Source organism: Manis javanica, chromosome 5, assembly GCF_040802235.1.
Source record: "Manis javanica isolate MJ-LG chromosome 5, MJ_LKY, whole genome shotgun sequence".
Taxonomy (NCBI): domain Eukaryota; kingdom Metazoa; phylum Chordata; class Mammalia; order Pholidota; family Manidae; genus Manis; species Manis javanica.
In genome coordinates this window covers 112,302,890-112,320,699 of record NC_133160.1, presented here as the reverse complement: position 1 = coordinate 112,320,699, position 17,810 = coordinate 112,302,890, and the positions used below count along the sequence as shown (strand labels likewise).

At 45.4% G+C, this 17,810-nt stretch overlaps 1 protein-coding gene across 13 annotated transcripts in view; it reads left to right on the top strand.

Annotated features, from left to right (window-relative positions):
* Positions 1-17,810, top strand: part of SHROOM3 (shroom family member 3) — a 186,916-nt gene that overhangs the window by 157,821 nt on the left and 11,285 nt on the right. For 12 of the 13 annotated variants that reach the window (XM_073237435.1, XM_037003180.2, XM_037003179.2 and 9 more), the window contains 4 exons: positions 7,156-7,229; positions 10,742-11,638; positions 12,721-13,227; positions 15,871-16,021. In XM_073237435.1, the coding sequence (XP_073093536.1) occupies positions 7,156-7,229; positions 10,742-11,638; positions 12,721-13,227; positions 15,871-16,021 (1,629 nt within the window). The remainder of the gene's footprint in view (positions 1-7,155; positions 7,230-10,741; positions 11,639-12,720; positions 13,228-15,870; positions 16,022-17,810) is intronic. The other variant, XM_037003177.2, reaches the window with a different exon arrangement.

The following is a 17,810-nucleotide window of genomic DNA, read 5'->3' as shown; positions in this document are numbered from 1 at the left end:
CCAAACATTTTCTTCACTCCTCTTCCCATGTTCTAAAAAAAAATAGAAATGTTTAGGCAAAAACCAGATCATCTTCTGTTCTTTATTCCCCACTGGATGTCATTATTCCCTCTTGGGAGATGGGCTGGATGGCTATGAATGTTATTTTGCCTCCCCTGTCTTCCCCCCAATATTTTTCAAGCCTGGTAAATTGGGAAGTAGAGCTAAAACATAGGTGGTACAAAGAAGTGAAATGATTTCTCCAAATCTCAAATAATATTATTTGAAAAATTTTTTAGAAAGACAACTAAAAACATTATTTCTAATCTTTTCAACAGACTTTCTTATTTAGATATTATTTAACTTGAGGAATATGATGCCAGATGGGGAAAATATTTCAAAATGAAATACTTGAGATGTGCTGCTTTGTTCCTACAAATTGTGAAAATAGGTTATCACCTCCTAGGTTGTAATTGTGCCAGGACTGTGTTCTTAGCTTCCTTTTCTCATCCTCCCACCCAGAAACCAGACCTTGCCTGGTCCATGAGGAGGTCTGCTCCTGGCATCTTTTTCATACAGCCACCATCTATCTTATTTGTAGAACTAGTTAAAAAAAAAAAGAAAAAACTGGTCTCCACATAATTATTGTGGTTATTATTTCAAGATATTCTGGGTTTTTATTTGAAATAAATTCCAGGAAATTTACCATTATCATTAAGGTTTGGTGAAGGTGTTCAATAAGGATTTTTTTCATCCCAGCTTTCAAGAAGTCTGAGAAATTAAGTGACTTTGTAGAGACTGTCTTAAGTTAAACCCAAAGTATGGAGTCTATTTCTGGTGCTTGCTCAGTCCATGGCATCCTGAACAAATGCTACTTGCTCCTGCCAGCCAGATGGTAATAGAGCAGGATTTTACAAGCCTTTGACAAGAATTCAGCTCCTTTTCAAAAATCCATTAGGATGGTTTCTGCCTCTAAAACAAGGTCACCATGGAAATCAATTCCTCTGTTTATAAAAAGTGATCATTCTTAGGCCTGAACTAATGACTGCAGAAGGCTGCCACCACTTAGCCTGAGACCTGCTCAGATACTCAGCAGCCCTGGGCCTCTCCTTAGCCAGCTGCGGTCCTCTCTGAAACTTCTGGCCTCCCATTACCCCTCCTTTAATTCCTCTTCAGCTGAAAGATTAAACTACAGAATAAATGGATGTTAGTGATGGAGCTGAAGAGAACATCAGATTGTTGCCTATTTCCTCTTTCTATGAGACTTTGGAAAACTTAACCTTTTAAAAGTGGGTGGGCCCTACAAGGCTACAGAAAAAGATCCAAACATTTCTGCCTTGGAGACAAAAATTGGCAGCTATTCATCACATAGATCTACAATACAGCAGAAGCTTGTAAAAAGAAACCTTTCAGAGAAATAAGACTCCCAGTTGGGAATTTATTTTCCAGATGCTAAGCCAGAGATTCCTCTAGTTCTTATTCTATTTTCAGAGACCTTGGTTCCTGACATATTAAACATTCACCATGTGATGACATGATAACCATCATTTAGTTGCTGAGGAAATTGCTCAATGGGTTTCCCAGTGTTGGATGTAGGCTTCATTCTGCAGGATGCAGCATGTGAATCATTTTAGCACCTCTCACCAAACACCCATTCAAACTTGTGCATAAATAACAATCAACTTCCACAGAATGTAAAGTTACAAATAGCTAATAATAACCAGCTGTGTAGTGTACTATGTTTGATAAGCATAAAAATCAATCCTTATATTTATGCAAAAAGGTAGATACTATTTGTGGATAAAATGAGAGTTCCTGTGGCCAGGATTCTCACCTGGCCCTGGTTGACTAGCTCACTGCACACCTGTGGGCAATACATGGCTGTTGACTCTATATAAAAGAGCTCCACCCAGTGCTCTGGGTGTGACATGGTGACAGGGCTGCAAGGCTGCAGGAGAGCAGAGCAGAGGCTGGAGTGATGGCAGCGCCAAGGACAGAGGCCCACAGGACAGTTGTGCGGGACGACTGTGCAGAGAGGCCCAGAGGATGGCTGTGCGGGATGACTGTGCAGAGAGGCCCAGAGGAGGGCTGTGCCGGATGACTGCAGAGAGGCCCAGAGGAGGGCTGTGCCGGATGACTGCAGAGAGGCCCAGAGGAGGGCTGTGCCGGATGACTGTGCAGAGAGGCCCAGAGGATGGCTGTGCCGGATGACTGTGCAGAGAGGCCCAGAGAACTGCTGTGCGGGATGACTGTGCACAGAGGCACAGAGGATGGCTGTGCAGGACGACTGCAGAAAGGCCAAGAGGAGGGCTGTGCCGGATGACTGTGCAGAGAGGCCCAGAGGAGGGCTGTGCCGGATGACTGTGCAGAGAGGCCCAGAGGAGGGCTGTGTGGGATGACTGTGCAGAGAGGCCCAGACGACGGCTGTGTGGGATGACTGTGCAGAGAGGCCCAGAGGAGGGCTGTGCCGGACGACTATGCAGAGAGGCCCAGAGGATGGCTGTGCAGGATGGCTGTGCAGAGAGGCCCAGAGGAGGGCTGTGCCGGACGACTGTGCAGAGAGGCCCAGAGGATGGCTGTGCGGGACGACTGTGCAGAGAGGCCCAGAGGACAGCTGTGTGGGACAGCTGTGCAGACAGAGGGGCCCAGAGGACCACTGGCTTGCTGCATGCAGACTTGCCCTGAGTGAATGGGATTCTAGTGACTGACCTGCCACCTGGAAATAAAGTTGGGTATAACCCTTTCACCCCAAGCACATTTTGCTATCAATTTCTTTGGTCACACTGAATCCATAGTGAACTTGCCCAGGGTGAAACCCATTGGCAAGGCAATTGGTGTAGTCAGCAGGGTTCATTGTTGACCAAGGAAAAAGACAGGCTGCCCTTATGGGAGGGGTGCTTCAGCGGGCTGCCCCTGTGAATAGGGAGACAGTGGATCGTCCCCCAGTGGGTATGTGGTCTGAGGTGGCTTGCCTCCTAGAGGACTGGGCCCCACCCCAGGACTGGAGGCAAGTGGAGGTGATACCTGAGGCAGCAGGGCAGGGGTGACCCTTGGTATAATAAGTAGATCCTTTGAGAAGCAGAGTGCCCGTGAGGCAACGGGGACTGTGGGTTAGCTGCTTCTCACAGTATTAAAAAAGTCTACAGAGGAGACCCAAGAAATGGCGGCACAAGAACGCAAGCTGCAAATTTCTGTGGATTCCCTAAGTAAGGAGATGGCATTGATGTGAGAGGAGGCAGCATGAGAGCACTGGCAGCAAGGTGCCATTGGAGGCGAGATGGCAGTGCTGCCAGGTGTTCTGAAGGAGGAAGAGGCCATCAAGGAAAAAGACGAACTCCTGAGGGAAGCACAGGTAGAGATGGCATGAGAACGTCAGCTGTGAAGCATTGAGCTGAAGGTAAGAGACCTTCTGAAGACTGAGCTGGCATTGCTGCGAGGCACTGTAGCAGAGGAGGCACCTGGGGGAGTGGAGAGAAAGGTGCCATCAGCCCCAGAAATGGAGGAGCTGGGGAAGGATGAAGGGGTGGTGCCACAGGCACTGGCCCCTCCTGTATTGAAAGCATGCCCAGTGGTTGTAAAGAAAATAAAGACCCAGCAGCTGAAAGTCTCCCAAGGAGAGGAGCAGCCCCCTCCCCAGGTCGTGGAGCACTCTATGGTCTGCCCCTATACTCAGGCTGAGCCGGTGGCTGTGGGACCTAGGGGTGGATGGAATTGTTCTGTTGGGATCAGAGATGGGAAAGCTGTCTTCCCTGACAGTGCAGCCTGCCTTGAGGCAGTGATCACAAAACGTGAGGTGACACGTACAGTATCTGAAGCAACGAGAACCTGGAAAGAAATAAGTCCTGTTACAGGAGGAATTTGAGGGGCCCCATGAGGATTGCAAGGACCCAGATGTGGGTTGATTTGATAATGGGCAGGAGTAGATGGAAGGAAATTAGATGGGAAGCCAAATAAGATCTTACTGGAGCTATGACAACAACTGAAACCAGAGCAGCAGTTCCAGCCATTAAGACCAAAGAGGCAGAGGCCAGAGACAGAGCCACGAGTCCAGCCTGTGTGTCTGCAAGACTTTTTGCTGGAGAGGCTGGAGAACAATGTTCGAGCTTCCTTGCCCAGGAACCATTGCAGAGGACTCAGGGCACATAGATTGAGAGGAGAGAATCCTGGAGGGGTGGAATGTGGATAAAAGAGTTCCTGTGGCCAGGATTCTCACCTGGCCCTGGTTGACTAGCTCACTGCACACCTGTGGGCAATACATGGCTGTTGACTCTATATAAAGAGCTCCATCCAGTACTCTGGGTGCAACACGGTGGCGGGGCTGCAAGGCTGCAGGAGAGCAGAGCAGAGGCTGGAGTGGTGGCAGCGCCAAGGACAGAGGCCCAGAGGACTGCTGTGCTGGACAACTGCAGAGAGGCCCAGAGAACGGCTGTGCGGGACAGCTGTGCAGGCAGAGAGGCCCAGAGGACGGCTGTGCAGACACAGGGACCCAGAGGCAGAGACCAGCTTGCTGGATACAGACTCGCTCTGAGTGAATGGGATTCTAGTGACTGACCTGCCACCTGGAAATAAAGTTGGGTATAACCCTTTCACCCCAAGAATGTTTTGCTGTCAATTTCTTTGGTCACATTGAACCCATAGCGAACTTGCCCTGGGGCTGAAACCCATTCACAAGACACTATTGTTATTTCACCATTACAGATCAGGTAACCGAAGCACAGAAAGGTGAGAAATTTGCCCCAAGTAGTGGGAGTGAGGTTTTGACCCCATATTGTTTGATGCCAGTGTCTTCAAAGTCACTATATCATGCTGCCTCCCTGAATGAAAAAGGCTGAGAAGGTTAAGGGAGGTGAGAGTTAAACATATTTGAAACTTTAGGCAATGAGTTGGTTTCATTTTAATATTTATTGGTTATTGTTATATACTTTTAAATAACATTTTTAAGATTTTTTCAAATGGGTTTCTAATTTTAGCAGATAATCAAAGCTGATATTCCAAAGCAGGTGAGTACCGTTGTCTTTCTATTTCTTTGGTCACAGAGATATTAGGATATCCAACTCAGAACCCATAGCAAGAGTAAGGATTGGAATTCAATAGACTTTAGGCTTGTGGTTTTAAGTACCAGGCCAAATGAAGAAGAATAACTATTCTTCAGTCAGTCATGAGAAGTCAGAAATAATTAACAAAAGCAAATATACCCTTAATAAGTATCTGTTAGTATAACTCTATACTTGGTATTTCTCCAGCAGCCACTGCTTTTTCTTAAATTGCCATAAGTACTTTATATTTCTTACCAGTTTATAGAAAATCATATCTTTGGCAGTGAGTATATGCCCAAATCAAAGCAAGTAAATAGAACATATATTTATTCTCCTTGGGCTTTTACTAGTGTTGGGAGGAAGAAATCTCCTCTGCCCCTCAAGGTTCTTATAGCTGGTCTAAGAATCAAATTGACATGAGACAGATTAACAGGAGAGAAAAACTGAAGTCAAATTACATTCATATGGGGGGGAATCCATAGACATGAGATGCCAAAGACAGGGACAAGAGGTATGTATGTCATCCTGAACTGAGAAAAAGGGGGTAGAGGTCTGAAAGTTCAAAGGAAAAGGGAAGCAATTCACAGGAATATGAAAGAGTTAATGTTGGGTAAACATGTTTGCTGAGCCACACAGCAACAGTGAGCGAGAGGAATTTTTTACAGACCACCACATTCCTCTCTGGCTACCAAGTTCATACGGTGATGTAGTTATCTATGGTGATGGCTGTCTTCCTGGAGCAGGACCTCTGTCTAAATTCTGTTTATGCAGTTAGGGGGAAGCACAAAGTTTCTGAGTCTTTGAGGGGGAGTGCAGGGATTCCCATTCCCTATAGTGATATTTGAGCAAATCGAGACATGTGGAACTCCTGTTTCTCAAAGCATTTAAGTCTGATTGCATTCAGCCCAGCCACCACTCCCTCTGTTAAAGATTCCAAGTAAAGATCTTCGACTTTGAAGAGATCATGATTTGAATCCTAGCTCCTCCACTTATTTAACTATGGTAAGATACTTAACCTCTCTAGGTTGCAGTTACCATCACCTCCCCTCTCCTCACTGATAAGAGTAAATTGCAGAAGAAATGCCAGTTACCTAACAACTTGAGGCACATAATTTGAGGATTGTAAGGTACTTAGCAGAGTGTTCTGGTTCTCAGTAAATGCAGTAAAGGATAGCTGCGATTACTAATAATATTCAGGTGTTTCTTCAGGCTTACTACCACCTTTGGCTCTTTTTTACTGAGTTTTAGTACCTCTACCACTGACAGGGCAAAAAAAAAAAAAATTGGATAAAGGAGGTAGAAAGCAGTTAGCCCTTTGGAAAGAGAAAATGGGGAAATAAATTGCTGAACTTGTTTAGGGATCATATGTGAGTTTAATTTTTCTGTTTTCTACTTAGGTCCTATTATAAATAATTGAGAGTTAAATATGTTATCAATAGCAACATCATTGTCTTCATCGGGAATCTATACACATGAGCCAAGTTTTATACTAGCAAAAACTGACCCACAGCCCTTTCAGGAAACCATGTGTTGTACCCTTATAAAAAGCAAGTAATGAATACCCCTGAAAAATCCCCAGTTAATTGATATTACATGTGAGTGAGATGTTTTTCCCAGAGAGAATATATTGCAACCTGATTACTAGCCAGATTCACATCTTCTCTAATTTTAAGTCAAAACATTTGAAAGTTTTGCTAAACTCAATAAACTATCCTTTTCTTGTCATGTCCCATATTCCCTGTTGCTTTTTCAAAAGCTTGCCTCTTTCAATTAATTTCTACCATTTCATTTCAAGAACAGTAGCTGTTTTGAACCCTGGAGATTATGTATCAAGATTCTCTTGCTTAGAAATTGCCCTTGTTCGAAGGGGCACCTGGTGAGACACGGACATTCACATCCTAACTTGTGATCTTGGGAAAGTTAACCTCTTTGGGTGTGTCTCCTGTCGAGGGGGTGGGGTTAACAGTACTTCTGGGGCTTGCGGGCAAAACAGGATAGTATGTGACAGGGCTACCAGTGTGCCTGACAATAAAGAGCAGACCTCCAAAAAGTGTTTGCTCCCTTGTTGAGCTCCACCCCTTTGGTAAGTTTAAATGCCTGTTCTGTTGGTGATAACACTGTACCTCTTCTGTGTTTCAAGGATTTGCTTTTGGGGAACAGCAGTGGACTTGGTCTTGTGAGGGATCCATGTTATTTGGCTGGCCCTGGATCCAGGTATGTGTGTACATAGGACGTCCCCTGCCTCAGGAATGCTGCTGGAGTTATGTGCTCCTTTTACTGTCTACAAGAAATTGAAATGTGATATTGTGATGTTTCATAGTGCCATGGGCTGCCTTTTCAACTTGTCTAGGTTGTGGGGAACTTTTTATTTTTTTATTTATAGATGACTTTCTCTAAGAATATGGATTCAAAATAGGTTTTGAATGTGTGCTGTTGTGGCGATGATTGCCTAATAAGTTCAGCATCAGAACAGTTGATGGATATGTTCTCAGGCTTAGCGTATGGCTCTTACACACAGGGCCTCTCTAGTGGCTGATCTCTTCCAGTTCTTGGGACAAAGGATCAAGTCTAATGACTAAAGCACTAGGGGAAGAATGACCAGTTTATAAGCAGCTTCACAGAGCAAGAAAAACTCGTAGGAAGCATTTGTGGCAAAAAATAAAGCTCCAGAATTATAATTTTTAGGCACTTAGGGGTAGATAACAGGAAAATCATTAAAAAATTTTTACCATCAAAGTCAGTTCCCCTAGGTAGAAAAGTATCATGGACCTCTTTTTGGAATTTGAATTTTTGAACTGTTACATAGAGCTTAATAAGTAGAAATTTCTAAAGAGAATGTCCTCTGAACCAAATACCTGTATGTAGTTTTAACGTAGCATCCTAGGGCTATCTCCTGTAATCTGGTATTACTAGTGATAATATGTTATGTTTAGACCCTCCCTATTGCCTTCCTGTTTTTTCAAGCTAATTCCTTGTCTTATATTCCATTCAATCATCGTTACCTTCTTTCTCTATATTCACCTTCTCGATAACTCAGTGCTGTCACCTAGAAGCAGCCAGCATTGTCAGGGAGTGGTATTAAGTCAGCTCCTGTACCGCCAAGAGCAGCCATCCGCAGTTACATGCACTTGCTCCTGTAGTTGGCTGTGCCTCAAATGAAGGTGTTCAGGGTGAGGTTGAGGTCTTTGGTTAGTTTGGGTGCGTAGATTAAAAGCTAGAGACAAGGGAAAACTGAACTAGAGCACTGCCAAAAGAGAACTATCTAAAGTCAAACTGTACAATCACAAAAAATTAAATAGTTCAATTACAAAAGGACTTAAATAGACGTTTCTCCAAAGACACGTGTTGGCGAGGATGTGGAGAAAGTGGAACCCTCATGCCCTGTTGGTGGGATTGCAAAATGGTACAACTGCTGTGCAAAATAGTGTGGAGATTCCTCAAAAAATTAAAAATAGAACTACCCTATGACCCAGCAATCTTATTTGGATACAATCCGAGTATGTATCCAAAAGAACTGAAAGCAGCAGCTTGAGAGGTGCTTTCATGCCTATATTTACAGCAGCATCATTCACAGTAGCCAAGAAGTAGAAGCAACCTGATCATTGATGAATGAATAAACCAAATGTGGTATATACACACAGTGGGTTGTTATTCAGCCTTAAAAAGGAAGTAAATGCTGTCACATGGTACAACTGGATGAACCGCAAGGACATTATGATAAGTGAAATAAGCCAGTCACAGAAAGAGAAATATTCTATGACTCCACTTATTTGAGGTATCTAAAGTAGTCAGATTCATAGAAACAAGGTAGAATGGTGGTTACCAGGGCCAGGGCGGGATGCCGGGGTGGGAGGGAAGAGGAGTTGCTGAGTAGGTACAGAGTTTTAGGTTTGCAAGATGAATAAGCTCTGGAGAAGTGTCTCAACAGTGGAAATACACTTAACACTGCTGAACTCAACACTTAAAAATGGCTAGAATATGGGTTTTTTACCACTTTTTTTTTTAAATGCTATGAAGGAAAAGAGATAAGAATAATTCTCTTAAACTCTATTGTTGGATATTAGGATTCCTGGATTTATATCATCTTGGATTCACAGATGTTTGCCTCTCACACCAAAAGAAACTCAAACAAGATATTTTTTACCCTATTCTTTGTTCTTAAAAAAATATAAAACAATCACCAAGGAGAAGCATTCTCAACCAAACTAAGCATTTAATTCAAATATTACCTTCAAAACTATGCAGCTTAAGTATAGTTCCTATAAACTAAGATTAAACATAAACTAAAAACACCATATCAGGGTTTATTTGGGCTAGATCTTTAAATACTGTGTATTTTAGTGAGGTCTTCCCTTTTTAAAAAGCCTCAAGATGTAATAAATATAAATGACTAAGTTAGTCATTAAAACATCAGATTCCAGTTACTCCATGTCCTGTAAAGGATGCTGTTTAAAAATATTTCATATCCTATGGCCTAATGGCAGTGTGTAGCAGAGACATGGTTTATTCAGCGGACGTTGTTTGAGAAGGTGCTTGTGCTGGGTGCTTGGGACACCAGAGTGAGTAAGACATGGGAGTAAAGAGCACCCCTGGCCAATCTTCTGCCTCTGGGCTTGGGAACCCACCAAGAAGTAAGTACAGAGTAGCCAACCTTAGATATTGAGAGGTTCCTGGTGAGGAAACCACTTCTAAATGAAAAGGACCTAGAAGGGGAAGGGTTGCAGCTGAGAGGTAGGCCCCTTATTCAACCATTTGCATATATAATACAGAAAAAAATGTGGCACGAGAAGAACTAATCTGGTTCTTGGCAGTCTTTTCCTTCCGTATGCTGCGTTATTCTTACCTGGCACTTGCCGGTTTTATGGCAGGCCTATGCTGGGGCTCTTCGAAGGGACTGAGCGACAGCTCCCTTGGCACTTAGATCTGTAAATGAAAACTGCCATCTGCTCTCCAGATTCATTTGCATACTAGTCAGGGAGCTACAAATATGGGATTTGCAAATTTGGGTGGTTTGCTGGAGATTTGTATCCTCACGTTAACTCCTGCTGTGGCAGGCAGGCAGTGCTGCAGACTCCTGTTTTCTTTGTCTTGTTCTCCTTTTTCCTTTAGAACACAACAGAACTCTTGGAGATTGTTGGGTTTTTCCTTGGAGCTAGATAGAGGGCAGTGTACATCACCATGCACTGTATTTGCTCATTATCAGTCTCTCTCACCAGAGGTGACTGCTTATTAGCTTCTCAGGTGAGCAAACACTGAGAGGCAAAGGGAAAATTGTAAATAAAACCTTCAAATTCAGCAGCCCACACAAATGCTTTCCGTGCAGACCTCCCCAATGGGGATCACACTGAGAGAGAATGAGGTAGCATTCTGTTTTCCCCAGTCAAGAGCTGGTTCCTAAAGCGTTCCTAAAAGGAGCTGAAGAGACGTACCTCCTTGCCTCCTTTTATATCGTGAAGCTGTCCTCAGAAGCTGCCTTGGGTAGGAGGTAGGGGCAGTGAGACAGAGCTAATGAAATGCCTGTGGTCCCAGGCTTGCCATGAGTCCATGCCTGTCTGTGGTCTCACTTGACCTTGGTTCTCTGTGTGAGCAGCCAGCGCTCACAGTGAGTAGTCTCTCTGGTGGTCCTCCTCCCCGTGAAATACCTTGTCTGTCCGTGTGGTGAACCCCAGGGTCATCGTTGGCCACTTTCTTCAGGGCTGTAACTTCATGTTTGTATCCTGCTCCAGGTCACTCAGTTGTTGCGAAAGAGGCCGTGAAGAGATGCCGTGGCTCAAACACCATCCGAGCCCCCGCTGGGGTAGTTCAGGCTGCAGAGCAGTTGGCAGTGCCCCAGTTCCCAGTGAATGCCCCAGACCCCTGGGCCGTCAGAGGCAGGCCAGAGGAACACCTGGCCCCAGGCCACTGCCCACAGGGACGCAAGAGCACCTCCCGGACACCAGGGCTGTGCCACTGACCCCACTCAGCTGGGCTCTGCTTTCCCCTGTTCCCGCACAGGCCACAGCTGATCAGCAGCCTGGAAGGGACAGTCAGGCAGAGCAACAGGCCCTGCCCCCCTCCACCCCGGCCGCAACCCTCAGAATCAGTGATCACAGCCTGGCCCAGCCTCTCAGTCCAAGAGGTCATGAGCTGCACAGCCCAGAGCGTGAGATAGAAGAGGAAACGAGGAAGCGGGTCCCGCTGCCGCAACGGCCTCCCGCGCCTCGGGTGAGGTGGGCCCACACAGTCCCAGAGGACAGCGCCCCCTGGGAATCCTCATCGCCTGAGTTCACAAACCTGAAGCACTACGGAAAGCAGCAGACCCCTCCAAGCTCAAGCAGCACTCCCGATGGAGACCTGCCTCCTGGGGACCCGAGCACTCCAGGGAAGATCTCCCTCCGAGGGTCTGAGTCAGCGCTGCTGGCCTCCCCGCCGTGCCAGGAGGACGATGATGATGAGGTGTTCATGAAGGACCTGTGCCCCGATGCCACTTCCAGCCCCACATTTGAAGCTCTTCCCCTACCCCCGCCGCCTTCGCCGAGCCTGGAGACCCCTGTGAGCAGCTTGGACGACTTTCCTCCACCTCCTCCCCAGGCTGTGTTTGAGGCGCAGCTAGACAGTGAGGATTACAGGGAGCCCCCAGCCAGGTGAGCAGGCAGGCCCCGGGCAGGGCAGCCCTCAGCTGGAGGAGACAGACCTCCCTCGGGACTCACATTGCCACACTGCAGGCTTCCCAGGGCCTCCTGCTGGCCACAGGAAAGGCCTGGGGTGGGGGGTTTTGTACAAGCTCTGCCATGAAACTGGCAGGACTATTTCAGTTGTATACTGTGGGTGGTGGCGATTCTCCTACCCTGTGCTGGCTGCCAGGCAGAGAGAGGAGTAACAGTGGAAGCCAGGCTCACTCCCATGGACGTGAAAAGCTCAAAGGCTCCAAATAAATAGCAGCCCTCCTCCCTGCCCGAGTTTGATAGCAGTGAAGAACTAAGACAAAGGAAGAAGGCATATAGAGGACAAAAATACTTTTTGTTAGTGACATTGCTGATACTGGAGAACATGACTTCTATCTGAGTATAAGTGGGCCTCCTGATACTGAGTCACAGGCTATGCTAGGTACGTGTGTGTGTGTATGTACATATGGATGGATACAGAAACAGGTATAGAGCCTAGAGGCAGCCTCACTCTAAATAAAGAAGAGGCTGTCCTATGTATGGTTGATGGTCCACTTCTCTTTCCAAACTCACTCCAGGCCCACAGAAGGAATAAAGAGTGGGGCTAAAGGTTGGTAATATTTAGGGAATAAATCATTTGGAAAACCAAAAGAATGGGGAAGAAGCATTTCCCAATGCATAGTCCCTAGGACAAGTGATCTCTCACAACACCAAAAGAACACATTGCCTGACTTCATCTTTGTGGTGACTGCCTCTGAATATGAGTGATTCACCACCACTACCCTGTTCACCTGGACCTTTCAGAAAGCCCTGGACTCACAGCAACATTTAGCAAACCTGAATTCCCACTAGATCCCTCCCCTTTAAAAAGTCCCACAATTCCCTGTGACCAACTGCTGGGCTCAGGAGCAGGCCCTTTAGGACCCCGTGGTTTGGGGGAATAATACCCTCAGAAGTGTGACTGCCTTGCCCCCACTCATGATGGGGAAAGCCCCTCTGTCTTCCTCCACCCTTCCGCTGATTCTTCTCTTACTACTCTTTTTTGTTCATATCCCTAACAGCTCCAGCAAATTTGCCAAGGTGACAGTTGCCAAGGAAAGGTCCGTGCAGGGTCCAGCCCATTTGGTTGGTGGTCAGATACTGGCTTCCACATCCCAGACTCTAGTCCAGGGGCCAGAGGCCAGTGAGACCACCCCACCCCGCACCACGCAGGCAGCGCCCCAGCTTGCTGGGTCTCTTGGCAGGCAGCCAAGCCCATGGCAACCACCTCCCATCCAAACCCAGAGCCTCATCCCAGCCCCAGTCAGTGGGACTCAAGGTTTAGAAAAAAAAGTCAGTTCTGGTCCTCAGAAGACCTCAGAAGACAGCAGAACAGAGGCTCTGGCCAAGGAAATTGTCCACCAAGACAAATCTCTGGCAGACATTTTGGATCCAGACTCCAGAATGAAGACAACCATGGACCTGATGGAAGGTTTATTTCCTCGAGATGTTGACTTGCTGAAGGAAGACGACATGAAGAGGAAGGCCACACAGAGAACTGTCAACTGCCCAGAATGTGAAGGCAAGAGGTAAGTCTCTGGTAATGTCCCCAAAGGCATGTAGAGTTGAACTCCTTCATGGGGTAAAGATAAGTGCAGGATTATTTATCTGATGTTCTCCTGCCTCCAACAGTTCTGACCCAAGAGTGACATTCCACCTCGGCCTTAAGGCAGTGGCCCTGAAGAGTAGGATATGGGACAGCCTGACCTTGAGTTACCAGGCACTTACCCAACAAAAATAATAGTAATAATAATAATTGCCATTAATACCTATTCATTTTCTTTGTGTCAAGCAATGTATTGATTTCTTTATATCAACATTACCATTTAATCTTCACAAGAACCTTCTGAAGTAGCCACCAATTTTACCTCCATTTTCCAGTGAGGAAACTGAAGCACAAAAAAATTAAGACCAAACCCAGCCAAGGTCATAGAACATGCGAGTAACAGCATCTGGATGTGAACTTGGCACTGGGATCATGCCCACTCTCTCAACGATTATGCTGTGCCCCTAACGCGGCAAACATGCAACTGCCTGTCCTCAGTCAGCTACCTTTACAGAAAGCCCCACAGGGGCCAGTGCTGGAGGGGAGCAGGGAGGAGTGGTGAGCGCGACAGGGCCCTCCTCACATCAGAGGGGACATGGCAGGTGGCAGGGAGGAGCACATAAAGGAAAGGATTACACTGACATCCCCCTTTGAAGAGTAAGGGTGCATGTCTGACGAAATCCTGACAAGAAGGATCTGAACAGGGGCGCACCATGGCATTGGCTGGCCCAGGAGCCTGTGCCCCGGAGCTCCCACAGCAGTGAGTACATGCCGTCCTTACTGAGCTCAGCACCCAACCACAGGGGTGAAAGGACCGAAGTAGTCGGTATTTTTCATTCTTCTGATTTCTCCTGTGTTACTGGAATATTTCTTGCATATCTGATTTCCTTAAGGGACTACTATGGAAAGATATAGAGTGGTTTTTGTTTTCTTTTTAATTTTCAGTGAAAACTGTGGATTGACGGGAACTCTGCAGTTAGTGGCTTCCAGACTAAATAAAAACAGAGCATTTCATCCAAATTTGGGCTTGCATTTCAGTTGGGAAATGCATTTCAGTTCAGAATTTCTAGCTGTTCCTCACTAAATTACTAAGAGGAATAGCATAGTTTGATTTGGGGGAGGAAGAGAAAAAGGAGCTATGTAATACTTAGAAACTTTTTGATATATTAGGGGAGCTTCTGATAACATAAGGCCTGAACAGTAACCTTGTCTATCCCCTCCCTTCTTTTTCAAATTTGGCAAATAGAGACTAATTGAGGTGAAGTGACTTATCCAGGATCACGTGTTTAGCAGATGTTAATGGAACACCTACAACATGCAAGGCAATCCGCTAGGTACCATGAGGGACCCAAAGATGAGTTTCTGTGAGTGTGCCAGTCAGGTCACCATGGATGGTTATGGTAGGTCAGAGGGGCTTCTGTTCGTTGTATTCTCTGACCTCTTGCTGTAGAAAGACCAAAGTAACTTAAACTACACCCTTAGAAAAGCATCTCCTAGCATTATCATTTCATTGAGAGCATTTATTCTCCCACTTTAGAAGTGAAATGGTCATGTAGCTTTTGCAGCACTGAGACCTGGAGGAATGGCTGGTGCCATCTTCTGGTGAAAATGAGCACTGTTCTGTGCTGAGCATTGCACACGAGACCGGGCCGATAGCCATGGTGAGGGTTCATCTAATGACTGAGAGGCCCATTTATGATGCAATGAGTGTATCTGGGGGAAAAAACATTATCAGTAATAATATTTTGAAAAATGTAGTAATTTCTCTTTTTTTTTTCAATTAACTGGTTTAAGTGTAACTATATTGCTTAGAGGAATAGTCCCATCCCATCAAGGAGGAAACTAGTAAAAAAAAAAACTTACGGTTCTTTATTCTCTAGTTAAATGATGATCTAGATGTTACATAACATCACAAGATTCAACAGCTGAAGTACCTCTCCAAAAGAACCTTACTTCCATAGAATCTGTCCTAGATAGTCTGAAAGGCAGCTCGATTATAGTAAAACAGAACACTAGATACCAAGTTTCTCAATTCCTAATTTGTTCTCCAGCTTTGAAATCCCTTGCTGTGTATATCAGTGAGTAGATTTCATGTGTTATTATTCATTGATCGGCAAGCTTCAGATTTCTTGGGCTTATATGGGGTATCAAGCTTACATGAGAAGGAAAATTGGTAAGTGTCCAGGCAACAATTAAGATTATAGGTAATCCAGGAAAAGCAGGAAATAACCTAAAATCTGAGGTTTGTGCAGCACCTTAAAAATTCTTTCACATTGGTTAAGTCATAGCTCCCCGTTGTCCTTCTGTGAAATAGGGAGTCAGTATCATTCTTACATTTATCACAGAAGGAAAAACCTGCAGAGAGGATAACTGACTTCCCCAGAGTCTGGCAAGTCCATGGTCCTGAAGCCAAGTCCCCAATCTCAGTTATTACTATCTTTGGTGGTTTTCTGTCCTGAGTTTGCACGGCTTCAAGAGCCCTACACATAGTAATTACTCATTATAAATATTAGGTCATCTGAATTTCTGGAAGGAAATTCAATTTTTTTATGCATTTCTAAATGGATAGATGTGGTGAAATCTGGTATGTTATGTTTGGCTGTACTTTTTGTTCTGTGTGACCGAGGAGTGAAGAGAAGGAAGCCATGGGCATGTGGGTCAACTGCCCTGCCTACTACAATGTGTCTGCTCCCAAGGCTGAACTTCTAAACAAACTCAAAGATATGCCAGAAGAGGTGAATGAGGAAGAGGAGCAGGCAGATGTCAATGAAAAGAAGGTAAGGAAGGAATTGGGGCCAGCGTTCTGTGCTCCTCAGAAAGACAGTCTGGGTTCTAACGGGGACATGGCCCCTAACAGCAGGAGGGGAAGGCACCTGTCACATCACCAGCCTTGCCCAAACCATCACGGGGCTCAGACTTGCAGGGCACTTGGAGCAACTTCCTCACAGCTCTCTTGTCATTTTCAGTTTTACACAATGACAAAAATGAAGGTTACAGGGAATAAGTTATTTCCTAAAACTCCCATAGCTGAGAATAAAACCCTGGCCCCTTGACTTAATGAGTTCAGCACAGGGACCCTGACCTGTTCTCCCATCCGAACAGCCAGTGCCAATGGTCTGTGTGTCATTTTCATTTCATGTTTCATGGTCAAAAGGGAAACTAGAAAATCTGGAAACTTTAAGGAAAGAGAAACCAATTGTTAAAAGACACCTCTGAGAAAAGATAGTGTTAATCTTTAGATTCCCCAGTGCTCTTTGCAGTACCCAAGCAGTAGCTTGAAAGCACAGTATAGGAATGTACTCATTAGCATGTGATCTACAGAAATTGTAAACGTAAAGCATTTTCAAATGACCATGCTGCTGCCGCTGCCTTCCCACCTGCCGTGGAGGTCTGAGCCCAGCTATGCCTGCAGGGGAGAAAGTTCTTGTATTCCACTTCCCTGCCACTTGCTTCCAGCCCCTTAAACAGCTCAGGCCTGCATGCTGAGAAAAGGACTCTGCTAAAGCTGGCCTCTTGCCGAGCCTGGGCCATCAGTGGTTCTCAGTGGTACCATTCCGGGAGAACTCTTCTTACGTGATTCTATTTCATTTATTACATAGATGTGTCCCAAGCTCGCTTTTGCATGTTGGGATGAAACCACAGAATATAGACCCTGGACGCAGGGAGGAATGGAGCAGGAGGATTTAGGGATTTCAGGAGCGCCTCCAGCAGTGCTAGTCTTCCTACTGCTGTAGATCCATGGGCTCACCATGCTTGACTGAGATGCCAGCCACTGTGGTGACACGCAGTCCCAGCCCAAGGTTTTCCCGTTCACATACCTGCTTCAGGCACACCTCTTGACGCAGCCCTACTTCACTGCCGGGTTAATGGGTCCTGTGACTGGGGGGGAACCACCTTGCTCTAGGCTGCCTTTATTTCCCCAAAGAGGGAACTGTCAGACACCATTACAAGTGCCAAGATGCCATGACACCCGTATAACTGCACATTTTATGTTTTTTTGTTGATTGTTTTCTTCGCATGTAGGCAAACCTGCTTTACAGTAGCAGTGTGGCAAATTACCCGTTGCTGTTGCCTCCCCATCTTAATTTTACTTTTCCAGTGCTTTTTCATCACTTCATTATCACCCTCTCACTCTGAGGATTATGTGGCAAGAAGTATTTTAGACTGAGAATGTGAAGGAATGGAGGGTTAATCCTCACAGGAAATAACATTAGGTAACACTTAGTGAGCACTTTTTATTTTCGAGTTACGAGCTCTTTTTTACATAATGTTATATTATCTTATTTACACAAAACCAACCTGACACCTGGAACACATTTTATGCTAATGTAATTAGAATGTGTTAGAATGAGTCAGGACAAGAAGAGAGAAGGGGGCATTCAAGACAAAGGGAAGAGAATAGAAAAAGACCTGGAGGTGTGAAAAATGTAGGAAGTGTGTGTGTTTTAAAGAAAGGTACTTCCATAGTATGTTGTTTTGGAATGTAAAACAAAAACGTTCATGACTAAATTAGAAATTGACAATTTTAGAGAGCAACAAAGGAAGGCCATGAATAGCGGATGAGGA